Raw genomic sequence first — 27,078 nt, forward strand, 5'->3', positions numbered from 1 at the left:
CAAATTATTACACACTTAGCATTTGAAGACATCACCAGTTTATAAATTCACAGTGATATTAGTCCAAGTCTGGAGACAGCATAGCCAAGTTCACTGCTTGGAGCCTCACCAGGCTAAAATCAAAGATTGGCCTTTCCAACAGCTCTGTGAAGAATCTACTTCCAAGTTTATGCATTACTGATGGCCAAATTCAGTTCCTTGCAGTTATACAACTGAAGTCCCTATTTCCTTGCCATCAAATGTGGGTCATTCTAAGGTCCTAGAGGTCACCCACATTCCTTGCAACATGGTCCCATCCATCTTCAAAGCCGGCAGCGAAGAATCTGCCTCACAGCAAGTCTACCTCCAATTTCTTCTAAGGGCTCACCTGATTAGGTCAAGCTTGGCTGGCCCCCTTCTTAAAGTCAATAGGCTCTGAACCTTAATTATACTACTAGATCACAGTAGTACTCAGATAAGTCTTGAGTAACTGGGAGATGTGTGTATGCTAGGAGCAGGTTTGAGCAGGCCATTTCAGCATTCTGCCTTGTGATGAGACACACTGTCAGTCTGTTTTAGTTTGCTTGGGCTATCATAAAGAAATAGGAGACTGGGTGCTTAAACAACAGAAATCGATTTCCTCACAGTCCTGCAATTTGGAAGTCCATGAACAAAATATCTGCAGGTTTGGTTTCTTCTGAGGACTCTCCCTTCTGTTTGCAGATGGCTGACTGGTTGTATTAACCTGACATGGCCTTTCTCTCTGTACATTCACAATCCTGTTGTCTTGGTGTCCAGACTTGCTCTTCTTCCTTCTTTTTTTGGGGGGGAATTTTTTTTTTTTGAGACAGAATCCCCCTAAGTTGCCAAGACTGACCTTAAACTTGTGGTTCTCCTGCCTCAGCCTCCTAAGTCTCCGGGATTACAGACATGTGCCACCATGCCTGGTTTAGACTTATTTTTCTTATAAAGACACCAGTCATACTGGATTAGGGCTTCAGTCATGATTTTCAGGGGACATAGTTCAGCCCAATAGTCAAAAAACAAAATTAAGAGCCAATGGTTATTGAGCTATTGGGTAGGTCCTGTGCTAAATACTTTTTGTAGACTATCTCACTTAACATAAAGAACTAGATTAAATTACATGCCATTTCTCAAAATGTTTCCTTTATTCTTGATTAGGAATTCTAGAGGATTTCTTTTGTGATCTGATTCCTAGAGCCACCTGTCTCTACTATAATGTGTCCCCATGCTCCATTTTTAGGACAGTATCTTTCACCCATCAAGTTTGGTTGAGCAGATGAGTTCGGTACAGAGACACAAAGATAAGTAATAAAAATTCCTGCTGTCAGAGAGTATAACAAGTAAGAAAGACCATTTTATGTATGTCTCCAAGGACATTTTGAAATCTCTTACATAATAAGTATTAATTTATAGAACCTGCACAATTAAGTTCTTATGAAAGCTGAGACATTCAAAATTAAAATAATGATTTTCAGAAAAAGAAAACTTCTTTGAATATTTGATTTTGCCTTTCTCTTCTTGAACTGCATTATCCCTAATTAAAACAACATAGTTCTTTCTGTGTGTGGTTTCCGTAAATTCTGTGATTGGAGGAGACCCACCTGGGATTTGAAGGTGAAGAGTAGTAACATAAAAAATACTACTGCTGACTAGGTTAGGTGCCTCACATTCCACTGCTCTGTGAAGGAAAAAAAAGAAAAGAAAACGAAAAGCATTTAACACAGCATGCAGCAAGGGAGAGCCCTGGAGGGAAAGGTTCTGAAAAACCAAGAGAATCTTTGCAAAGAAAACCTTTACAAGTACTGAAGGAAATGGAATTGGCGGGCCAGGCGCTGTCAGCTGTGAGCCGGGTGCGGCGCTGGCACGCGGCGCGGCGCCCCTTCCTCCCGCGCGGTGCGGCCGCCCCCCTGCAGTCTCTTCCCAGGGCGCAGCGGGCCAGGTGAGTTCTGCATCCCGCTCATCACTTCATTGGCGCCGCCTGGGGAGCACGCACCGGCCCCCGCCCAGCCCCGCCTCGCCGCGTGCCACCGCCGGGCTGATAAATGACCCCTGCGCCCCACGCCCACGGCTCGCTCGGGTGCCCGTTTCCCGCCCGCTCTCAGTCCTCAACAGTGGGACCTCCGCCTATGGAGGGCAACACTTACCTGGAACTCTACCTGGACCGCTGCGCCGCCCAGGTGAGCCTGGAAACTGCTGTCCCAGGGTCAGAGCCCTCGCCCTACTGCTGAGCGCCAAGGAGCTGTGCCAAGCGCTTTGCCTTGATTATCTCTTAAAAAATTCATCCCCACCTTAAGAGGTGGGCTTAATTATCCATGCCATTCAGCTGAATGCTAGAAGCGTCTACGAGGTGAAATAAGGACGACAACCAAAACCGGAATGTACTAGTGTGAAATCCAGAGCCATATACTGAGTCCCCAGTTAGATGACCTGGTCCCAGTAGTGAAGAAACACGCACGGAGTTCCCTTTACTTCCCGTAGATTTTTCTGGCTACCACGGATCTCTGCCCTATTCCGGCAGCACTGATGCTGTACTTCACGGTATGGCAGCTTTTGATGCCGAAGATGGGCTCAAGAAAATCTCCCGGAGGAGTTGGTGGTTATGGGTTTTGCAAAATCGTGAATCGTAGGCAATTGTGACTACTTTCTGTTGATCCTTAAGAGACAGGGTCTTGCTGTGTTGCCCAAGCTGGTTCTGAAGTCCTAGTCTCAAGTGAGGAAACCATGGTGAGGAATTGGACCCTTTTTTTTTTTTTTTTTTTTTTTTTTTAACCACTTTTCTTAAGGTGGAAGTGGGGATGGGGAGAGATAGGGGCTGATTATGTAATTTAAAATGAAATAGTGGTCAGAAATCTTTGTTTCAAGAGAAAAACTTCGTTTCTGAGTTCTTGAAACAAGTCACCCCTGCCATCTGCTGGTCTTGTAATAATAGAGCAGTTAGATAGGATCCAGCCACACGTTGTATGTTAGTCGAGGGAGCTTGGTCACCCAGAGGATGAAACATGACACATGTGTGACCATTCAGTTCTGTAAGCAGGGCTCAAAATCCAGATCCCAGGTCTCTGCCTTGTGTAAAGCAGGTGATAATGCAGCTAGCAAGGTAACACATTTTCTTTCAATAATAAAACCCATGAATTTTACATCAGCTGCTGCCCTCAGGTGCATCCTATTCCCTCAGTTGCTGAGTAATGGTAATTGAGCAGCTTCCTTGGGCTGGAAACGGGATACATTGATTTTAAAATATTCTTAACATTTCAACTTTAGTAACGTTTCCTATTGTAAATTACATAACTAGAATATTCTCTTATTTGTCCTTTGACTAGAAAAAACACTGATTAGTGTTAATGAGTCTTAATTAGCAATTAAGACTATCTTCATATTTTCTAAAATATGAAATTAAGTTAAATTAACTGAAGTTTATAATAAGTAGTCAGTGAATCTATTACGTATACACAATTTAGAACAAGGTTGCTCAATTGCCTCTATTACAAATTGGATTTAAAGAGTGGCAACTTGGGCGCGGTAGCTCACACCTGTAATTTCAGTATCTTGTGAGACTGAGGCAGGAGGATCACAAATTCAAGGCCAGATTTAGCTTAGTGAGGCTCTAAGAAATTCGTGAGACACTGTTTCAAAATAAAGGGCTGGGGATGTAGCTTAGTTTCAAAGTAGTCCTGGGTTCAATCCCCAGTACTCTCCCAAAAAAACAACCAAAAACACTTCTAGATCTTTAACTCAAGTTTTAAAAACATTTTGTGATACTTTCTGCATTTTAAGATATACTTTTCTATTTTGTAACCTGTAATACATTTTTTTTTTTTTTTTTTTTTTTTTTGGACTGGGAATTGAATCAGTGCTTCACCACTGAGCTATATCCTCAATCCTTTTTTTTTTAGTTTTGAGATGGGATCTAACTAAGTTGCAAGACTGGCCTTAAACATGTAATCTTCCTGCCTCAGCCTCCCAAATTGCTGGAATTAGTCATGGAGCTGCCTATAATAGAATCTTAATGGTACTTTACAGAAAGGCAGGGCATGAACAGAAGCCATCTTGAACTGCCTCTTAGGCTGAACACATTACCTGCCTGTCAGTGATATCTCTTTGGTGTGTAACATGCTGTTTTGTCTGTTGTGTTTTGTCTGTTTTGGGAACTGCCTAGGATGACCTTGCTCTACCCGTGTCTCCCCTGTTCAGCCCAGTTGTACCTTATGAGGGGTACCTACGTAATTCATCCAATCCAGAGATTATATTTAGTTCACATCTTGAAGTCAGAGAAACATCCGGTGATTTCTCATCTGTGGATCTTAGCTTCCTACCAGATGAACTTACCCAAGAAAATAAAGACCAGACTGTCATTAAAAGCAAATGTCAAACTGAAGAAAATTGTAAAACTAAACAAAATAGATTGCCACTACCCAGCGAACAGCTGAGGGTAAAAAACAGCAGTTTATCAAATTCCCATTCATTTCTGCAACCTGGTGGTACTGACTCAGTCCAGCTCTCACCTGAGAAACCAAACTCTGACACCTTGTCTCTGTCATCCATAACTCCCATGACTCCAATGACACCTCTTGCAGAATGTTCTGGAATTGTGCCTCAAATACAGTAAGTGTTTGTTTTTAAATTGATGCTTCTGGGTATGCATTTTATATTCCTGAATGTGATGACAACAATTTCATGATAAGAGAATTTCAGATTTCATTATTAATCATTTCCTAATGGATTATGGCTTTAGGCAGTTTGGTTACTTGTAAAATATCAATTCTTGATACCTTAAGAGGGGTTAAGAATTAAGACTTTTAAAGATTGGTGCTGTTTACACTAAGATACTGCTCTTAAATTTTGAGTTAGCTATGAAGACATAAAATTGATTTACAAATCGTTTTGGAATTATGGTTTGTTTCAGGCACAGATCTGAAATTTAAAACTTTAGTGATGAAATTTTAGAAAGTTATTTACTACTACACTTTGGGATTGTGAGATTTATTAGGGACCATGCTACTGCATATTTCACATTGAGAAGAATTCTCCCCCTAGGAAGTTGCTGTGGTATAACTTACAAAATGAGGAAGGTAATAAGTTGTTTCATTTTTATTCTTTATATCTGACATAATTTTCTAAGTTGTTTCTTCAGGAACATAGTTTCCACTGTAAACCTGGCCTGTAGACTGGATCTGAAGAAAATAGCTTTGCAGGCCAAAAATGCAGAATACAACCCAAAGGTACGATTTCTGAGTATTCTTTCAACCAGCAGCTTTTCTTTGGATTTGCTTTCCTTCATACAATTATAACTCATTCCTTTTTTTTTTTTTTTTTTTTGATGAGGAAAAAAAGAACAAATGAAAAGCTTCTGCAACTCAATGTTTAACTATTTGAAAGTTTTAAAAAATAATTTCTGGTGGTGCATGCCTGTAATCCCAGCTACTCTAGAGGCTGAGGCAAGAGGATCACAGGTTAAAGGCCAGCCTGGGCAATTCAATGAGACTGTCTCAAAAAGGGCTGGGAATGCAGCTTAGTGGTAGAGCACCCTGAGTTCAATCCCCAGTACCATAAAATCATTGACATCACCATATTCTCTGTGCTGAATAAAATAGTAATTGAGTAGTTTCTAAAAAATCTTTGTCATTCAAAAATATTTTTCAGTCTATTTTCAGATTTCTTAAAATGCCATTGTTTCTGGAAATACATTGTAAATGTTGTCTCATCTAGCTGACACTCATTTTTCCATTTATAATATCTCTTATTTGAGAAAGCTAAATTAAAGTTCAAGCTTCTATTTGCTAATATAAGAAATAAACTTGCCCAAGTTTATTACACTCTATTCTTTGTGCCTTGCCAAGGGCAGGCATGATTTTTCAATGACCTGTTTACCTAGGAGAATTGGATTTGTTAAGCCTATCAATATTCACCGATAATTTTTTTTCCAGGCTCTGTACTTACGAGTAAAAAGATAAGGAATACCCAGTTCCTACTGAGAAAAAGTTCACTGGCTTAGGTAGATTTATTCAAATGAAAAAGACCACATTAGTAGGAACCCAGAGTCCTTGCAACTATTTCTGGATTAACTTTCTTTTTGCTGTTGTATTGTTGCTGACATCTAAATTTAATGTTACCTAAGTGTTACCCCCAAACAATATTGTTTTCCTTTTAGTTCATATTGCTGGCTATGATTAGGATGGAAACAGTGAGTTGGAGTTACTATGGCTGCAGCAATGATTAATCACATGATTGAAAAAGTCAGCATCTTGCCTACATATTCCCTACGATCCTCAGCCCTCCCCTCATTCTTATTAGAGGGCTTCTGTCAACTTGTATTTGACTCCCCAAGAAATTCTAGCTTAGCACTTAGCTGCCTTAGAAATTTAGCAAAGTGAATGGTAAGGCTCTTACCTTTCAGTAAACACCTGAAAAATATTAATAGGACTTGATCTGTGTAGTGTTGACTCAGGTTTCTTTTACTATGTTAACGCTTCAAATCTGAAATTGTCTGACCCTGAAATGATCAGTGATCATGTGGAGTAGTCCCAACCCAGAGAGTCTTGCATAGTATCTACTCCAGCTTTATTTCCAACTAAATGGGGAGAGGAGAGTTGGGAAAGAGTGTCTGTGTATGGCCAGGAGAAGGGACAGGTCATTTAATGAAACGTAAATGTGGAGGACCAATGTGTTTTAATACTCAACTGCATTAGTATCACCTGGAGGGTTTGAACTATGGAAGGCAAGAACTTCACAAAGCAGCTTTTTCCTTCACCTTCAGCATGCCTGTCATTATATATTCTGGTCTGTATTTTGGTTACCTGGATACTCTGGAGACTTGACAAGTCTATAACATACTCTACTTGAACTTTCTCCAAAATTCTTTGGAGGGGATTACATCAGTGTAACAGTCCAATTAGTTGTGGTTTTATATCCTAAACATATTTCCTGTGTAATGTTGGAAGTAAGCATTTAGTTTCCTTATTCACCAAGGATAATAATGGACTCAGTCCTGTCATGAGGATTAATGAGAGATAACCTGTAAAGTTCATAGCACAGAACCTGAAACATAATAGGAACTCAATTTTAGCTGTCACTATTTGTACCTGTTTTTTAAAAGTATATTAGATTCTCAATCATTTCTGTTAACAGTTAATAAACCATTGTTTTTTTTTCCATTCAATCTGTTTCTTCAAGATTGTTTTCTTATCCATCCCAGGTTTTCAAATGAGCTAGTACTAACTCCTAATGGGCTAATTCTCCTCTTGGTTCTATGTATAGAGGTTTGCTGCAGTTATAATGAGGATCCGAGAGCCCAGGACAACAGCCCTCATATTTAGCTCTGGAAAAATGGTCTGCACAGGAGCCAAAAGGTATGAAGAACCACTCTCCTCTGTTATTGGACAAACAACTTAGTATGTAAAACAAGTATAGCATTAGTATAATAAATTGGGCTCAGGAGTTGGCTCATTGATAGTGGCCTGCCTTGCATGTACAAGGCCCTGGGTCTGACTCCCAGTATTAGAAGCTATGGGAAGCACATATATTTTTCTTTGCTGAATAGTTAACACCATGAAAATGCCAAATTCTGAGTTAAAAGCACTCAGTCTAATAATACTGAGTTATGTCCTACACATTAGTCTACCCATTAAACCAAGTTAAGTCCCCTGTAACTGGCTATTACAACTTATTTTTAAGCATTTAAAAAAACTATAGTAATGACAAAGCATATTATAAGCCTGGGTAAGTCATCACTGTGGACTTTTCTCATTGCAGATAAATGGATAGAACTTTCTAACTGAACATTTCTTGAGCATTAGCTTAGGAGGTATCTCTGACAGGTTTCTTTCTGGATCTGCAGAGGAAGCCCCAGGCTGATACATATTCTTTCACCATAAAGCCTAGTGGAAGGGCTGCTTTTCCCTATATTTGTTGGAGATGCCTAGGAAGTTGTCTTCCTGGAAGGTTGTACCAATTTCTCCTCACCTAGAGATGTGCAAACATTGGTTTTTGCCTATGAATGCTGGCTATAAATGTTCACATTTGCTAAACTGATGGACAAAAAGTTATGTTTTAATATAACATTTACTCAATTGACTAGTTAGATTGAATAACATTTCATAAGCATGTTAAATTGCTTAGTATGTGTTTTGCCCAATATTCTATGTTTGTCTTTTGTTAATAGCTTATTTTTGTACTTGGGATTGACCCAAGAGTTGCCTTACTACTGAGCTATATTCCAAGTCTTTATTTTAAAATTTGAGGCAGGGTCTTAAGTTGCGGAGCCTGGCCTTGAACTTGTGATCCTCCTCCCTCTGCCACCTGAGTTGCTGGAATTATTGATGTGTGCCACTGTGCCCGACTTTTTAATAACTATTTATATTTGCATTTTCTTTATGTATTTTTTCTCAGATTACTATTGTGTTTTATGGAGCAGATCTAGAATTTTATCAGTATAAAATGACTTTTCAAACCATTAGTGCCCACATACATTCTGACTCCATTTCCGCCCCCCCGTTTTTATATTTTAAGTTTTTTACATGTATCAGAATAAACTTCTTGACTTTCTCTTCAATTGATCTAAGGATCCCTAGTCCCAGAATCTCCATTTAAAAAATTTTATTGGACATATGCAAGAGATTTACAAGGGTGTTCATTTTAGCACTGTTTAAAACAGGGGAAACCAAATTAAAAATCTAATGTTTTAAAGTCAAAGTAGACTGCATTAGCTGTATACATGTATTTTGAGTTGGAGGATGTTCACATGTTATGTTGGACTGGTTGCAGAGTAGGCAACTAAATTGTAGGTTCATTAACGGTCTGAGCAAAATTGGGCAGGTTTAAATATATTGTTTTGTTAGCATTTCATTCCATAAAGACCCAAGTCTGTATCACTCAATTGGCACATAATCTTTCTTCCGTGTTTGCTGTTTTTGATTTTGTTTTGTCCTTACTTTTGTCATTGTACCCCCATAAATGGTGCACACCATAAATTTGAGAACCACCCATCTGGTCTAAAACTTTGAACATCATAAGCAGTTAAAGAGCTTATTAATACCAGTGTTGGTCCCCATGCAAGAGTGTCTGCATGTCTCAGGTGGAACCAGGAACTTGGCCTTTCCAACAAGTTTTCAGGTGCTGCTGATCTGAGGACATACACTGAGGAGAACCAGTGGAATCGTTAATTTTATCAAACAACACAACTAAAAATACCTTAGGTAGGACAGGTGAAGAATTAAGACAATTTATGGTTCAGTTGAACAACTGTACATTGTATCAGACCTTTGACAAGATACTAGGAACAGAATTATGGGTGATAGGTCCTTCTCACAGCTTAGTTACATAGCATATACTGAAAGGTAAACATGGTACAAAGAGCAAAAATAAGAATTATGTGAATACAACACAAATGCTAAAGGGGACATAGTGTCAAGATGTCTTTAATCATATTTGTCCCTTTCCAGTGAAGAGCAATCTCGACTAGCAGCAAGAAAGTATGCTCGTGTGGTGCAGAAGCTTGGGTTCCCTGCTAGATTCCTCGATTTTAAAATTCAGAACATGGTTGGAAGCTGCGATGTGAGGTTTTCCATCAGGCTAGAGGGTTTGGTGCTAACCCATCAACAGTTCAGTAGGTATGGCATGACAGGGGTTATAGAGCTTAACTTTGCACTTACTAAGATATTGATGTTTCCTTGTGGGCTGCTTATCTACGGTTTTTTGTTTGCTTTTGGTACCAGGGATTGAACCCAGGAGTGCTTAACCACTGGGCCACATCCCCAGTCACTTTGTTTTCAATTTTGATACAGGGCCTCACTAATTTGCTGAGGCTGGCTTTGAGCTTGCAATCCTCCTCCTTTAGCCTCCCAAGTTGCTGGGATTACAGGTGTGCGCCACTGCACCTGGCATGTTAAGTATTAGAAAAAACAATTACCAAAAAAGGGAGCAAAACAGTAGGTGAGAGGGTTCAGATGTTGTGTCTGAGTCCACATGGATCATCAAATGAGTTCAGTCATTTGAAAAAGTGGTTCTCATGCTTCAATTGCATAGTGACCACCTGGACAGCTTATTAGAGTCTACATTTCTGGCAGGGCTACATCACCAGAGACGTTGGTTTTCAGTCCTAAAAAGCTCACAGGCAATGCCAGTATTGCTGATCAGAAGCTCCTGTGTTGAAACCCACTGACTGACAGGTTTATTAAACAGGCACACATGACTTTGACAACAGCAAGAAATGAAGGGGTACAATACGGGTTAGGCAAGTAGGAAGGGGCTGACAGCTGGTGATGGGAGAAAGGGAGAGAAAAATGAAAGAAAAGTAGCATATTCTACAAAAAGCAATCATACCTAGTTGTCTATTTTGTTGGGGGTGGCTCTTTTGGGGAGCATAGCTGTAGCCTCCATCACAATGGTGTCTTTACTGTATTCTACTCCCAAGGAAGTCTTCAGCCTTCATGTCTTCAAACCTAACTTCTGTTGAACAGTCATGTTTTTCTCCCTGACACCACCTGCTTTGGCCCTCAGAGCAATGCTGGGGGTTGACAGACCAATGTCAAATTCCTCCACTTAGGATATGCACCTGGGCCAAGGCATCTGACCTGGCTTAGATTCATAAATGCTTTTAAATTATTTTAGTTGAGCTTGAAATTAAGTCCTTTCATTCTAACATTTTACCTTCTTTTTGCCAGTGAACAATCACTGTTTAACAGAGTGGGTGAGGATGTTGGAAGTCATGCTTTTCTTAACCTTTGTTAGTTTTCCTTTTAGACATGATCTTAACGAAAGTTAAAAAATGGCTGTTTTTTAAATTTGTAGCTCACATTGAGATTTAGCATTGAGCAGTGTTTAATTTTTTAATGTGTGCGTATTGATCACCTATGCTGCATACAATTTTTTCAAAAAGGAAGCTCCTTCCCTTTCCCATGCTAAATATATTTCCTTTTTAGGTATCCTTTTTCTTCAATTTTGGGATAATTTAGAGTCAAGTAACCCTGTAATACTGTTTGGGTCCCCTTGCCCACCTCATGGTGCTGGGGATCCAACCCAGGGTCCCTTGCTTGCTAGGCAAGTGCTCTACCACTGAGCTATATTTCCATTTTTAGCTTTTTGTATATTGAGACAGGGTCTTGCTAAGTTGCTAGAGCTGACTTTGAACTTGCAATCTTTCTGCCTCAGTCCAAAGCAATTGAGGTTATAGGTATGTGCCACAAACTTTAAGAGTATCTCAAAACTTGGCCATCTTATTTTCCAGACTCTCAACTCATGGTCCTCCAGTCAACTTATCTCAGAACCAACTTTTGCTGGACACATGAGGTAGCTCTGCCTGAATTCTAAAGTGCATGTCTACATTGGACTTTGGACTTTGCACTCCCTTTTGTGGCCATTTAGGGATCTTTAAATGTGTGTAATTCCTTCTGTTTGCCCTTTTTTTTTTTTTTTTTTTGCTAAAAATGGCTTTGCAAAACAGATTTAAGTCTAGAGTAAAAGTGTCCCTTATCAGTGCTTTTACCTCCTGAAAGATAAAATTGCCAGAAGGACAAGATGAGAATTCATCAGACGCATGGCTACTTGAAGTAAAACCATTCCAGTTCCTTCAGGGGTAGTTGTACGATCTTGACCATCTTTTTTTAATTTGGTCGAGAAGTTTGCTTTGTATTCCTATAACTATTTCTGGTGCCATTCTTGCCCCCACCAAATGCTCTCCATCTGGCCTTCATTCTCAGTTTGTGGATTACAACTCCAGTGTGTGTATTCTTGACATCTGGGGCCTTAAAAACATCTGTTTCTCAGCAGAGAAGTCTTTCATTGTTCATAGATCTGTGAGGAAACATGACACACATCAGTTATAATTATCCACATTGTTAAAACAGCAAATTTAATTCCCCAGGTCTGCAAATTTGTATATTGGCATCTAATACAAGTATTTCCTTTTTTTTAAATTGTAAACAAATGGGATACATGCTGTTTGTACATGGAGTAAAGGCATACCATTTGTGTAATCCTAAATTTACATAGGGTAATGTTTGATTCATTGTTATTTTTTCCCTTCCCCCCATCTCTCCCACCCCTTTTCCCTCTATACAGTCCTTCCTTCCTCCATTCTTGCCCCCCTCCCTAATCCTAACACTAATCCCTCCCACCCCCCATTATGTGTCATCATGCGCTTATCAGCAAGATCGATCATCCTTTCTTTTTCTGAGATTGGCTTATCTCACTTAGCATGATATTCTCCAATTTCATCCATTTGCCTGCAAATGCCATAATTTTATTCTTCTTTATGGCTGAGTAATATTCCATTGTGTATATATATACACCACAGTTTCTTTATCCATTCATCAATCAAAGGGCATTTAGGTTGGTTCCACAATCTGGCTATTGTGAATTGAGCAGCTATGAACAATGATGTGGCTGTATCTCTGTAGTATGCTGATTTTAAGTCCTTTGGGTATAGGCCAAGGAGTGGGCCTATACCCAAAGTATTTCCTTTTTGACGAACATCTTCTCTTTCAATCTTCTATGCCATAATCATTCATAGTTTTATGTGAGCATTTCCCCTTTTCAAGTGACTTAAAGACATGCTCATAATACTGGTTAAATGAATAAAATCCAGGTGACTACTATGTAGCAGATGCTAGGATAATGCTGGCAAGTGATACAACCATTGTCCCTTGCCCACACAGAGCTGTCTTAAAGACAAGGCAGAGTAATGCAATATAACTATAAAGTTAAAGTTCGCCAGGGTGCTATGGAACCTTGAACAGGGCACTTAATATACCTGGGAGTTAAAGAATACTTCTGGGGGATGAGACTTGAAGAATGACTTGGTTGAGTCAGACAAAAAATTGAATCTAGGGCCTTGAGCATGCTACACTAGTGCTCTACCACTCGGCTACATCCCCAGCTCTCACTGAATGAATGAAAGTAAATCTCTAATCAGGAGTTCATTATGCTATTGCCTTACATCCCAAGGTCTTGTTTACTTTTTTTCCTCCTCAGAGTCCTAAGATTTGGTTGGAAGATGAAATAAAAACCTTTCTTCTATCTTCCAGCCTTCATCTTCTTGGCCTGGACCTCAAAGCTCTGGAGTTTTCAGGACTTGGCTAGGATCATGGTCTCTCAAGGACCAGAAAGTAGACAGTGGGTGGGAATCTTGGCAGGTTTTCTGCAGCAAGGCAGAGTGGAGGAAAGGTCCACCATAGCAACCTTCATGCCCTACACAAGGCTCACATTACAACCGTGACGCACCTTTCTGGTGCTAATAAGAGGCTTCACATCTGTTACGGATTTTTATTCATTGTAGAACTAACAGAGCTTTTCCTTTTTGTCTGGATTTACCCTTTAAATGCAAAGATTCATGTACATTATTGCTCAGATTTCTATTTTCCATTAGACATTGTTTTGAGAATAGCTTTACTTCATCAGCCTCCTCTTACCGCCTGACTTCATTATGGGCAGCTTCTAAACCACTTTAGGGAATCTGTCCTGTTTGGGGTTTAGAGAGGCAGTTTTTAAGCCCTATCTTTGCTCCATGGAAGCCAGATTACATTTGGTAGTAAACATGAATGAGTCACTACAGGAACAAATTCTGAATTTCACAAACTTGGGATAGTTTAGTTATATTTCTTTGTAGTAACTGTTTAAAGAAAAAACACTGGTCTAGAAAGTTTTAGATTCTATCTGGGCTAAATAATACTAAAATGTTTAATTATAGTGAACTTGGAAAATCCAGAAAATTCTATTCATGCACTGTTAGATTTTGTTGAAAGGTAGAGAACATTTAACCAATAAGGTTTTAATACATTAAATCTGATGCCCTAAGTTACTTCAATTTCTAATAACCTAGGCTGACTTGCAAGTGAAAAAAAAATGTAACCAAAAATTCTGTTCTTGACAGCCAGAAGCATCCTATACTCAGGGTTGGAGTAGAGCTCAGTGGTGTTTGCCTAGTGTGCACAAGGCCTGGGTTTGATCCCCAGCAGTGTATGTGCGCAAAGAAAAAAAAAATTCTTGGGATACTACTTTTATCAAGATAACTAAAAGTGCTTTTATTTTTAAATAGCACTTATTTACAACTGCTTTAATATACTGGCTCTTTAATGTTTGGGAAAAGTAGCTGAATAGTGCTATTTTTAACATTTTCCATTTTTGTCTTAATAGTTATGAACCTGAACTGTTTCCTGGCCTTATTTATAGAATGGTAAAACCACGAATTGTGTTGCTTATCTTCGTATCTGGGAAAGTTGTATTGACGGGTAAGTTCTAAAATTATTTTGAGTTTCATAAAATTCAGTAGCTATGTGTATGCTTTGCTTTTCCTTTTTAAATAGCTTTGTTCCTATAAGGTAATTCTTCCTACTATAGAATATTGGTAAAATGAGACTTAGAAAGTAATACAATTCTACCCATTGGTCCTAATTCCTAAAACAATGACTTTTTTCCATGTGTGTCATCTTGGGGTGTGTGTATGTATACATATCCACACACATATTTCCATATATTTTCATCTCTACATGCAGTTTATTTTATTAACCTTTTACTAATATTTATAGCTTAACTTGTTACATACTTATGATGGCTTTTAATGGCTGCACAATGTTCTAAGACAGGTCAGCAAACCTTTTCTGTAAGGGACCAGATACTAAATATTCAGGCTTTGTGGGCTATGGGGTCTCTGTTGGAATTACTGAACTCTGCCAGTGTAGTACAAAAGCAGCTATGGAAATCACATAGAGTAATGGGCTCATAATGTGAATTTCTTAGAACTTATATATAGGCGAGTGCTGTACCACTGAGTTACATCTCCAGTCCAGAGACAGGATGTAACTAAGTTGCCCAGGCTGGTCTCAAACTTGCAACCCTTCTGCCTCAGTCTCCCAAGTATCTGGGATTACAGGTGTGGGCCCCTGCACCCAGCTTCTCCTTAAAAACACAACCATCATTCTTAGCTCACAAACAAAAATAGAGGGCTGACTTTGGCCAGCAAGTCTACATTTCCTGATCCTTATTCTAGCAAAGTATTAAATCAACCTATCACATTGTCAGATACTTGAATGCTGCTTTTTTTTGTTTGATGCCTATAAATAGCACAGTTATTTTAATGTGTGCAGAATTATGTGGACACTCAGAAATGGAACTTTTAAGAATGACTGCTTTCAAGGTTCTTAGTACAAATTGCCAAATTCTTTTAAAGGAATAAAATGATTTTCCATATCATAGTTCCATCCAGCAATGTATCTAAATATATTTTATCAAACCATCAGCAGCATGAAAAAGTAGAAAACTTTTTAAATTATGTAAGTGAAATGAAATTTTAACATTACTAGTAATCAGAAATAGAAGTCAATTACTTTGCAACATAGCCAATAAGTATCATAAAATAGTGTGTATATGACTTACCCTTTTGTCAAGTTTTAATTTCTTTCCCCCTGCCTTGGGATTTGTATTAATTCACCATAATCTTAAGGATAATTTGTGACTTTCTTCCATTGATTTATTATTTTTTTTGGTACTGGGGGTCGAACTCGGGTGCTTTACCACTGAGCAACATCCCCAGTCCCATCTAATTTTTTGAGACAGGGCCTCACTAAATTGCCGAGGTTGACCTTGAACCTCCTGCTTCAGCCTCCAGAATTGCTAGAGTATAGGTATGTACCACCGTGCCAGGCTCCTGTTGATTTATTTATTTTTACATAAAGGATTTTTTAAATTCTTAAGGAAAAAGTTTGAATTTCCATGTAATTTCACTGAATTTTGCTGGTTTTGCCTATTTTATCTGATTTTTTTTGTATTTTACTCTTCTCTCCAAAATGAAATGACAGATTTGTAAAGCATGAGACAAATTCAGTTCCACATTCCACTCAAAAAACCACCCTATTTGACGTTGCATATTCTTTGTGACTTTTATTTTTTCATATAGATCTGTTTCTGCCTATTGCAATCCTATTGCATTTATCCTCATGCATCTTTAATTCTTGTGTTCTCTATATCTGATAGAGAAGCAGTTAGAGGAATTGGCCCGTTTTATGTTTCTTATTACCTCTTGCAGTTACTCTCCCCCCCAAAAAAAAAAAATTCACCCCCATCTTTTAAAAATTAAGATTTTTGTGCCAGGCACAGTGGCACATATCTGTAATCCCAGCAACTCAGGAGGCTGAGACAGGAGGATCACAAGTTCAAGGGCGGTCTCAGAAACTTAGTAAAGCCCTGTCTCAAAAAATAAAAAGGGCTGGGGGTGTAACTTAGTGGTAAAGTGCCTCTGGGTTAAATTTCCAATACTCCCCCACCCCAAGGTTTTGGTATTACCTGAACTAAGAAAAATTGATAGTTATCAACTTGGCATCCAGCACAATGGAATGTCTGTTTAAAAAAATTTTTTTTTTTTTTAAACTCATAAGGTTTTGTAGTTTGCTCTTTCAGAAATAAGTCTTCAAAGCAGGGAAATCCTGTTTAGAATCTTGATTCTTTTGACTACAGCAAAACTACAGTTCCGAAGATGTCACAAATTTAGAGTCTGGAGTAATTGGAACCTCTCAGTGACTAGCATGTATATTCTAGAGGAAGGGGGAAAGCCTGCTAAGTAAATTGAATAGTACTGATAATGGAGGCAAATATGGACCCTACTTAATCGGAACGAACTTTTCAAGACCTTTGGGAAGTATACTTTCATATGCATTCTGTGTATCATTATTAATCTCATTAGATGTACAAGTTGCCAAATACAAAGTTCTTATTGTAGATTTTTTAAATATTCTCAATTCTGATCAGTTTTCCATAGACAGGCATGATGGCACATGCCTATAAGCCAGTGACTTGGGAAGTCAAGGCAGGAATAAAAATAAATCGGCTTCCCCATTTAACCTAAAGTTAAAAGAACAAAACTCATTTACACATTTGCTGCAAGTTTCAAATCATAAGCTATGTCATTAATATAAAACTGAAGACAATACAAATGTACATTCTTAACTTGTGTTAAGCAAATTGGGTATTGGTAGCACATGCCTATAATCCCAACTATTTGGGAGGCTGAAGGAGGAGGATCACAAGTTCAAGGCCAACCTCTGCTATTTAGGCAGGACCCTACCAAAAAAAAAAAAAAAAAAAAAATGGTGATATAGTTCCTTGGTAGAGTGCTTGCTTAACATGCTCCAGGCCCTGGGCTCCAGGCTTAATTAACAAAAAATCTTGTGTTAAGTAAAATAGGCAATTCTAATTTTTTTCTTTTCAGTACTTGGAGATCACATTCAGGGCCTTAGGCATACTAGGCAAGGGCTCTACAAGTCCGCAGCCTTAAATTTCCTCATTCTTCACTCCACCATACCCAGCTTACTTAACACAATATTTTCATCCCTTGCAAATGTGGATTGTCACTTTTGTGAAGGAGGGGGTGAATATTTTAACTGAAAATCAACTGTTCTATTAGGAAGCAAAGTCAATCCATGACTTACTACTAAAGTGATGGATAATATTGATTGGGTTTGTACCTGTTAATGCCATATTGTCTTTTGTTTACACTGTCTTAAATTACTTTTGCTTAGAGCTACAAGACTTAGGCTACTTCTTCCTCAACCTTAGAGACAAATGTTCCTCATTCATTATCATAGGTACCTAGATTCCTCTCGCATGCAAAAGCATTAAAAACTAAAGAGCCCAATTTTGGGCAAGTAGACATCCAGGGAAAGGGACCAAGGTGGTCTCTTTGTAATTTGCCTCTAAGCAGAGGCTGAGGTGCTTGGGTAGGGTGCTCAACAGAGTCCTAAAGGATCACCTGTGGCCTCAGATACCACAGCAAGGTCAAGTCTCTGCAGAGATATTTTGAAAGCATGGTTCCAACAAGGATAAATATTTTTCCTAGAAAATGGTCAAGTGTTGAAGTTACAAATTCACTTTGAGTTTGCAGAAAATGATTCCCAGTCTTTCCCTAGAATTGTAGAACACCAGTGTACAAATGCGTAGCTACTTGAAACCACTGTCATGTATCATTTGCAGGGCCTTAGAATTTTGTTGTTACTGGGGATTTAACCCGGGGGTGCTTTGCCACTGAGCTATATCCCCAAAGCTTTGAGACAGAAGACAGGGTCTCATTAAGTTGTATAGAGCCTCATTAAATTACTGAGACTGGCCTCAAAATTGTGATTCTCCTCTCAGCCTCAGAGTTGCTGGGATAACAGGAGTGTGCCACCTCACCTGGCTTAGAAAATAATTAACCCGTGTAAAATTCTTCCAAGGTGCCAAAGCTGCAGCTACCATGTCCTAGGCTACATCTGAATGTTCTAACAAAAAGACCCTGCTATCCTTCTTGGTCGTCATCCTGTGTTGCAGATAGCGATGGTACCTGGGATGAGATTACACTTTTCCCAGGTTTGCTCATTTTCTGTGGCTGATGTGACATTAAGGACCCAGGTTTCTCCCACAGAAAAATCAATAGCATCACCATGTTCTGCTGGAATAATGTACAACAAACAGCAAATAAGTCAGCTTTCACTTCTAAGATCAGGTATAATAATTACCAGGTGTTGGGCACTCATGCACTGTGCTAGCAACTTCTATGTGGGGTCTAGTTATCTCTGAGGATGAACTTTATACCTGTTTCCTCTCCTGTAAAATGGAGACAGTGGAGAAATTTAGTAACCTCGACAATGTCAAACAGCTATGCAAGCTGTAGCACAATAGGAACATAAGCAGCCAGCTTCAGTGCCTACCATTTTCACATACTGTCCTGTCCCCAGCTCTTTAGCTATCTGTGCTAACACCTGAGTGGTTTCCTGTGACTCTTCTGATTCTTGTCAGCTGAAGGAACAACTACTTAGTGGTGAGAGGGAGCAGGTGTGATGGCCAAGATGGACTCTGGAGACCAATTGTCCAGTTTGTATCCAGGCTCTATCATTTATCAGCCACATGACTTCAGATGAATTTAAGTTCTCCACTTTAGTTTTCCTACATGTAATGCATGTAATCTTAGAAACTCCCTCCTAAATGTTGAGAGAAAGCAGAAAATGGCACCTCACACCTAGTATAAACATTAGCTGTTAGTATCTTTGATAAACCTAGCCAGTGTGGTTGCACACAGCAGTAATCCCAACGGCTTGGGATGTCGCTGGCTCTTTGCGGTTCCAAAATCCATGGATATTTGTCACTGCCTGCAGCAACAACTTGCATGGGTCTTATGGGTGGTGGAGTGGAAACTGAGGCACTTCTATCTTTCTCTTTAGTGCACTGCTTTCTTGCTTGTTCATAGAGGATAGAGGAAATGAGGTTTACTTGCTTTGAGAGGAGAGAGAGACTGTTTCTTGCTTGTTACTTGCTTTGAGAGGAGAGAGACCCCGCTTATCAGAGAAAGAAACTTTGCTTAAGAGAGAAACTTTGAAAGAAAGACAGGCTTTTTTTTTTTTTTTTTTTTTTAGAGCTTAGAAGGAGAGAGGCCTGCAACGCCTTAAAGTCCTGCATCCTGTGAACTAAGGGTGTCTACCTAAGGTGCCCTGGTGATGCGTCTCAGTTCTCCGTTCTGCAATCTGCCTTTCGCAGCTGCCCCTATTCGCTGCTGTGTTTTTCCCTCTGGTTGCTTCTAATGGCTGCTGTGGCGTGTCTTCTTCTCTGGCTACTGCTGCGCCGCATGTCTTCTGCTACTGCTTCTCTGCTAATGGCTGCTTTGTCTCTCTCGCTCCGCCTACGCTTATGTCACCTCCAGGACGCAGAGAGCAGGGCCACGCCTCTTACGCAAAGATTAGGCGAGACCTTGAGCAGGCAATTAATGCTCGAGAACACATGCGCATATGTTGTGTGCATGGACGAAAAAATCACCTGAGTGTGCTTATGTCAATTAACCTCCTCGCTGCCGATGTGATCAGGTGCCATCCTGGCGCCGCCAACATGGCACAGCCCCCAACATTGGGAGGCTGAGACAGGAGGATCACAAGCTCAAAGCCAGCCTCAGCAACTTAGCAAGACTCTGTTTCAAAATAAAGTTCTTGGGATATGGCTCAGAGCCCCTAGGTTCAATCCCCTGTACAAAAGCAAAACAAAACCAAAAAAACCCCTATTCTCCTGGTTGTTCCCATAACATTGAAAAAGACTGGAATTTAGCCATGATGCCTTGCCCTGATGGGAACAGGAAGTCTAAAGAGGATTTAGTAAAATGTTCACATTTACTTATTTCTCTCCAAAATAAAGGAATAAGAAGCTGAGTCATTATTACTGAGGGTCAGCCTCAGTCAGCTCAGTGGTTCTAGGGAAATAGGTCAGAGAACAGCAGGAAAAGGGCAGGGCTGATGAATGACTGGGCCAGAGGGAACAGCATACCTGTCAATCATACTAGGAATCAACCAACAAGTTGATATGTACTGTAAAATGAATACTTAGAGGGGCTTAGTGCTATTTTTTTAAAAATTTAAAAATTGTATGGATTTGTGTGCACACAAATGAGGCATCACTTGGGGAAAATAAGGTGGATGGTTCTATTCTTGGTAAGAATAGCATTGGGAAATCCAAGTAGTATAAGAGATTAAAACATGGCTGGCTCAGGGGTAAAGATGTGCTTACAACCCTTAAATGACAAATGACATACTTATTTTGGGGTGCCTACCAGGTACTTGTACTGTTAGGTTCTGAGGATGTAACTTGGTATCTCGCAGGAACCAAGTCCTGATGGAGACATACAAATTTATGTGATAGTGACCCTTCCCAAAGGATAAGCCATATGTACTTGGACCAGCCTTCCCAGTCTACCTTACCTTGAAATACATTCAAGGACAATGTCAAAGAGGTTTAAGGTTTATAAAATGTTCTGGCTTCCAAGGGACCTCCCATAAACGATGGACCACATAACCCTTATTACAACTCTATATGGCCTATTGTACCTATTTTATAGGTAAGGAAACTAAAACTCGGAGGTTAAATAATTTTGTTATGTCAAAGTCATTTAGTGGTAGAGTTGGCATTTGAGCCCTTACTTGATTTCAAAGCCAGTTCTTTCTCCAGTGTACTAGGCCACAGAATTGCCTCTCCACCTCGGTCACTGAAGTCAGGAATAGTGTTTATTCCCCACAGTGGCAGCATTACTGCCCACAGAAAAACAATGTAAGATTTGCTTAAAGGGCAAGGGTTGTATAATTAGTCTGGTGCTACAAATTGGGGATTTGATTTGAATGGGACTATGGAACAAATTAAAGTTCCCTTAAAGTTTTGATGCCAGTATTTCAGTGAGGAAATGTTTGACTAGGGCTTGGGATGTAGCTCAGTGGTGAAGCACTTACTTAGGATGTTTCAGGCCTGGGGTCTGATACCCAGAAACCTCCCCTCTCCCCCACCCCCTGCCAAAAGTTTGACCAAACTGGGCTGGAGTCATAGCTCTGTGGTAGAACGTACCCAAGGTGGCATGCCCAAAACTCTGGGTTTAATCCTAGAGTCTCCCCTACAAAAACTTGACTAAATTAACTAAATCCTCTCAACACCCAGTTACCAGTAGTAGAGGTGCTTAATTGGCCTTTACTGTAAAGGAACACTGATACATGATCTCTTTTCCCACAGCTGCTATTTTGATTTATGTAACTTCAATTTCTTGGGCCTCATTTCCTTGATCTATAAAATGAGGAAATTGCACAAGGCAGTTTTAGTACAGCCCTTTTGTTTTTAAACACTTTTTTTTTTTTTTTTTTTTTTTTTTGGTGCTGGGATCGAACCCAGGGCCTTATGCTTACAAGGCAAGCACTCTACCGATGGAGCTATCTCCCCAGCCCCCTAAAGACATTTTTCTATGCTACAAAATAGTGAGCACTCTAGTGTCAGTTCCCTCTTGGTGATGGGTGTTTCTGGTTCCCAGGAGATTCCAATGGTATGTTCTTTGTGCTTGCATGGAATGCTCTCAGGCATGTTTTTTTTAAAAAGTGTTATGGGAAAAATGTTATTTGAACTGTTGCACCTGAACACAGCATTTCTCAGTGAAATGTAAAAAGGACAACTTTGGTTTCAGGTGGCTCTTATTGGAAGGGGGACATGTGTTTGGTTTGCCATATGTATTCTTCACTCTAAGGAGGTTTTTCCAGACACATGTGCATAAAGCCACAGGCAAGAGGTTCTTTTACAGTAATCTTTTACTTCTTCCCCAACTCAGTTTCTAAAGACACTGGTTTTATAAAAACCAAACTTAAGTACTGAAACTAAACATCAGCTGGGACTTGTTTTTTTGGTACAGAGCTTATCGGTAACTCTCAACCCTCCACACCCATGTCTTTCAGGGTGGAGACATAATTAGTAAACTCCTTGGCAGTAAATAAGTAACTTTTTACTCTTGACTCTCAAAATTAAGCTTTGTGAACTTTCTCTGATTCTTTAATCTTTGAAAAATTTGAGGTGGAATTCACATAATAAAAGTAACCACTTTAAAGTCGACAGTTCAGTGGCATTTCATATATTCACAAAATTGAACATTGTGAATGTACTGTCACCTCTATGGTTCTAAAACATTTCCATTGTTCCAAAATCCTGTGTCTTTACTTTCCCCCTATTAGTCACCTGCTGACAGCTTGCAATCACATCTCAGTTGTCTCCATGGATTTACCTACTTTCTATATTTCATATAGATGTAATCAGATGATCTTTTGTCTGGCTTTATTTAGAGGCACATCAATCCATATGTCAGTACTTCATTCCTTTTTATGGCTAATGTTCTATTACATGTATGTGTTAAAATTTTTATCCATTCATGTATTGATAGGCATTAGATTATTTCCAACCTTTTGATTATTGTGTGAATAGTGTTGCAATGAAAGTTTTCAGTTGTATGGGGATATTTATCCAGGAGTAGAACTGCTGAATCATGTGTTGTCTTTCTTTTTTTGAATTGGGGATTTACCACTGAGCTACATTCCCAGCCTTACTTTTAAATTTTGAGACAGGGTTTCACTAAGTTGCTGAGGCTGTTCTGGAAATTGATATCCTCCTGCCTCAGCCTCCCAAGTGCTAGGATTAGAGACACATGCCACCACACCTAATTTCCTTTTTTTTGCTATTAGGGATTGAACTCACCGGCACTTAACCATTGAGCCACATCCCCAGCCTGATTTTGTTATTTTTAGAGACGGTCTCACTGAGTTGTTTAGTGCCTCAAAGTTGCTGAGGCCGGCTTTGAATTCACCTTCCTCCTGCCTCAACCTCCTGAGCCACTGGAATTACAGGCACGTGCTACCATGCGAGGCCCTAACTAATTTCCTGAACCACCCAACTCTTTCCCACAGGAGCTGAACAATTTTGCACTCCCACCAGCAACGTACTAGAGAACTAATTCTCTACGTTCTTACCATAATTTTTCTTAAGAAAAATCTCATCCTTGATTCTGAATCCTGACTGCTATCTGCTTCTCAAATCTATCAGCGCTCTATTCTGCAATTCTATCATTAGTACTGTAAACCAGAAAACTTATCTGATTTTCTCTTATGATGACGCCTTCTCTCCAACTTTGTAGCTAAAGGAAGAGTAGTACCAATTTTGGCTATTTTCCATTTCTCCTTATGCTCAAGTTTTTGTTAATTTCATTAACCACTTTCTTTCCTGGATTCCTGCCCACAGAAACGTCAGAAGCTTCCTGACTAGCTGAAGCCCCACACAGACATGAGAAGTGCTGCCATGTCAGCACCATGTGTGCATATACTTCGGAAGGTGGAGGGGAGGTAGTGAGATGAGTAGTGTGATCTTACTGCTCATGGGTGGAGACTAATTCATGTTTTTATCCCTGTAATTTCTAGGCAGTGATAATCAAAGATCCCTTGAAAGCTAAGACTCTAATGACGATGGTACAAATTTTCTAATTCCTTCCCATACACTGAAAACTAATATTCTAAAACAGCTCCACTATGTCTAAATCTGTTAATCAAATTAGGGAATGAGAATGTTAACTAGAGATGAATAGATCAAATGAAGTGCTCACAAGTACTGAAGTCACTCTGGGACTGTGTTCCTGACACACTTCAGAGATTTCATATTTAGCCTTTGTGTGGCCAAAGAGGACACCCATGCAGTGGAAGAGACTTCCAAGAGATTTCACATATGAAAAGAAACTGCATATAACATAATGAAATTTTAGTGTTAAAATTTTGATATTTTTATATTAAAGATTGTATAAACTTGGTTTTCTTTGTAGGTGCCAAAGAACGTTCTGAAATCTATGAAGCATTTGAAAACATCTATCCTATTCTAAAAGGTTTTAAAAAAACCTGAGTCTGTTGTTCAACATTATACTGATTGCTGGACTTATGCACATATTCCATAGCAACAGCTGAGTTCTTGCACCTTTAATTGTAAATGTTCAAGTACATTATTGACTTATCACAGGGTGATTGATTCTATGTGAGTAACCATGCCTAAGAAATGAAGAAAATTTCTTGCTCAAAATGACTCTTGGCATCTTCTTTTGAAAACTGAACAATATCAGGATTTAAGAGATTTGGGGCCTTATTAGAATATTATAGCATCATTAATATTCAATTTTCTGCTTTTGTTAAATATATAGTACATTTAACATGTGGTTTCTGAATATGAAGCAAAATACATAGAAATTGCAAATAACTGCATAAACTAGATACTTGTAATATCATTTAGCAGCATAGAAATATTTTTAAAATACTGAAAAGATTATCTTGACCATTAAGGCACTATTAAGGATCCTGCAGAATGCAAGTAAAACATGGAAAGTCTGAAACCTGAAAGATCCTTTCGCTTGAAATATGCAGAGAAAATTCACTTAAAAATCTTAAACTTTCAGGAACCATTCAGGTTTAGGGTAAGCTATTTTTAAAACAATACAAGAAATTGTTTCTCCTTAGACTCCATAGTAACTGTATTTAAGCAGACCAGGTAAGAGTAAAAAGATGGAGGAGCAAAGGGTTCAGACTGAAGACCTAATTAGGTTGTAGAATCACCAGCATTTGATGAAGATGTCCGGTTAACAGGGAGCTAACCTAACCCTACCTGGTCAGTGATTATGTCCTTCAAGATAGACGTCAGTCTCTCGAATGCAGAGTATGGAGAATGCAGATGGTTTCAAAACACCTTTTCATCCCTAGGAGGCAATTCCGAGTCTCTGCTTGTGAAACTTGGGGAGAATTCCCAACTAGAGAGTTCAGGGCAGTAGTCAATGGAAATTCTACTGAAATAATCTTTGAGAATCTGTCTAGATGATTTGACCCACAAATCTACTTTTCTTTACCCTTTAGTTTAGAAACAGTCAAACCTCACCCACCACCTAACGTCCCCCAGAAACTCACTGGAAGGTAAATCCTAACCATCTAACTAGTTCAAATTCTTTCAGAACATGGGGTAGGGAAGGGACATTGGCCAAGTTATTAAAATTGTTTTCAGAAACACCTAACTTGGATCTGCATGTTCAGTTTGGTTTCACTGTTTAGGATAGGCAAACTATTAGATTATTAAATGTATCTACTTAATTCTTAGGGCACTAGGCAGGTGCTGTAATTGTATCCATTTGTGAGGAGAAAAACACAGGTTAAAGAATGTGCTCCAAATCACGCGGTTATTAAGTAGGTAGGCGAGCCAAACTTTTACCTGGCTTCAAGAACCAACCCCATGTAGTTTTAGCCAAACTGAAAAGCATCAAGAAAATTATTCCCTTGTTCCGTTTCCCATTCCTTTCCCTCAGAATCCTTAAGGCATCGTATTGCTGCTTTTTGCATAAATCTGAGGCAGTAACTGGCAACCTTGGTCTGATCCAGCGGCCAATGCTTGTTTGGCGGACTCGCCCCCGGGTAGAATTTGCTGCGCTGCCAGGTCGGCTGCGGCTCGGTGGGCTGGCGAAGCGGCAGCCGAGGCGGGGCCGGGGTCGCCGCGACCCACGCCCGCCCTGCGCGCCTCCCAGGCCCCTCCTCCGCGACCAGGATGCACCTGGTTGAAAACAAAATCCCACGTGACCGGCCCTGCGCTCAGGCCATCATGGCGTCTCCCAGTGGGAAGGGAGCCCGGGCGCCCGAGACTCCTGGCTGCGGGCCCCGGCCGCTCGCCCGGGACCTAGTGGACTCTGTGGACGACGCGGAGGGGCTGTACGTGGCGGTCGAGCGGTGTCCCCTCTGCAACACCACCCGCCGGCGGCTGACCTGCGCCAAGTGTGTCCAGAGCGGCGATTTCGTCTACTTCGACGGCCGCGACCGGGAGAGGTACGGCGGCCGCCACGGCCCTATTGTTTCTTCTGTCTCTCCTGCCGGGCTATCAAACGCTGGAGCTTAGGGCCCGGGGCCGCCAGTACTGACCCCAATGCCGGGCGTCGGGGGAGGGGTAGTGGCTCTGCGCCGGCGCTTGACTGCCAGTGGACAGAGTCGGGGGTGGTCAGGTGAGAGAAGGTCGCTGTTCCTCCATCACCCACCTGAGAGTTTGACCCCACGGTACTACTGGGTACTAAGGAAAGAGGAATAGATGGTGGCTCTCCGTAGACGTCTTCCCCTGTTGCTGCCACAGAGTTGGAGACCTATTTCTTTGCTATACTCCATTCATAAAGCTTGGTTTAACCTTTTTTTGTCTTCGGAAGCACATTCATCATCCTCATTCTCAAGAGGGGATGAGGAGAGAATCAAATAACTGATTGAGAGATACTTGGGCCCTGTTAGTCCGAGTCACAGATAGACCTTGTTATCAGACGAGCTTACTCCAGTGTGTGAACTAAGGCTAGCTGGTTGCTCCCTTTCCCTACTCCCTATCTCTGAAGATTATTTTGGATGCCTAGGGTTTGGGAGTAGTGTTTTGGCTTTGTTTTAAAATTCAGATCAGGAACTGCAAGCCTTTGGTTAAGAAAATTGCATTTAGCAACGTGTTTTGGCTTCAGTTGGAAATCTAAACTAGCCACAAGCCCTCAGCTATGATAATTGAAAAAGCATGATTAGCTGTAGGGTCTTCCATTCCCATACTTTGTTTCAGCACTTTAGTTTCAGTGACGGTAAGATATATGAACTTTCGCATTTAGAGTTAGCAATGTATTCTTTTACAGTAACCCAGAGTTATCCCCAATTTGTTACTGAGAAAACAGCACAGTAAGTACCTTGCCCCACATCATACCGACAATAAGGGTAAGGATCAGAATTAAAACCCAGACAATGTGGATTCGCATACCCA

General features: G+C 40.0%; 2 protein-coding genes and 1 long non-coding RNA gene across 3 annotated transcripts in view; 2 read left to right on the top strand and 1 right to left on the bottom strand.

Moving 5' to 3' along the window:
• Positions 1-2,129: 2,129 nt before the first annotated feature.
• TBPL2 (TATA-box binding protein like 2) lies at positions 2,130-24,465 on the top strand (the record flags this gene model as incomplete). Its single annotated transcript, XM_079121371.1, has 7 exons — positions 2,130-2,180; positions 4,160-4,605; positions 5,135-5,222; positions 7,258-7,349; positions 9,441-9,608; positions 14,131-14,225; positions 24,104-24,465. The coding sequence occupies 7 exons, from the start codon at positions 2,130-2,132 to the stop codon at positions 24,178-24,180; spliced, it is 1,017 nt and encodes a 338-aa protein (XP_078977497.1). The 3' UTR covers positions 24,181-24,465.
• Positions 11,407-25,829, bottom strand: LOC306650046. Its single transcript, XR_013760792.1, has 4 exons — positions 25,677-25,829; positions 24,931-25,072; positions 18,480-18,567; positions 11,407-11,790 (listed from the first exon to the last, which is right to left on the bottom strand). It is a non-coding gene; the product is annotated as an uncharacterized lncRNA (long non-coding RNA).
• A 44-nt stretch (positions 25,830-25,873) lies between these two features.
• ATG14 (autophagy related 14) overlaps positions 25,874-27,078 on the top strand; it is a 42,577-nt gene continuing 41,372 nt past the window's right edge. Inside the window, exon 1 of the mRNA XM_079121208.1 lies at positions 25,874-26,129. Within this exon, the coding sequence (XP_078977334.1) occupies positions 25,909-26,129 (221 nt within the window). The 5' untranslated portion in view covers positions 25,874-25,908. The remainder of the gene's footprint in view (positions 26,130-27,078) is intronic.

Source organism: Sciurus vulgaris (genome assembly GCF_902686455.1).
Source record: "Sciurus vulgaris genome assembly, chromosome: 2".
Taxonomy (NCBI): Eukaryota; Metazoa; Chordata; class Mammalia; order Rodentia; family Sciuridae; genus Sciurus; species Sciurus vulgaris.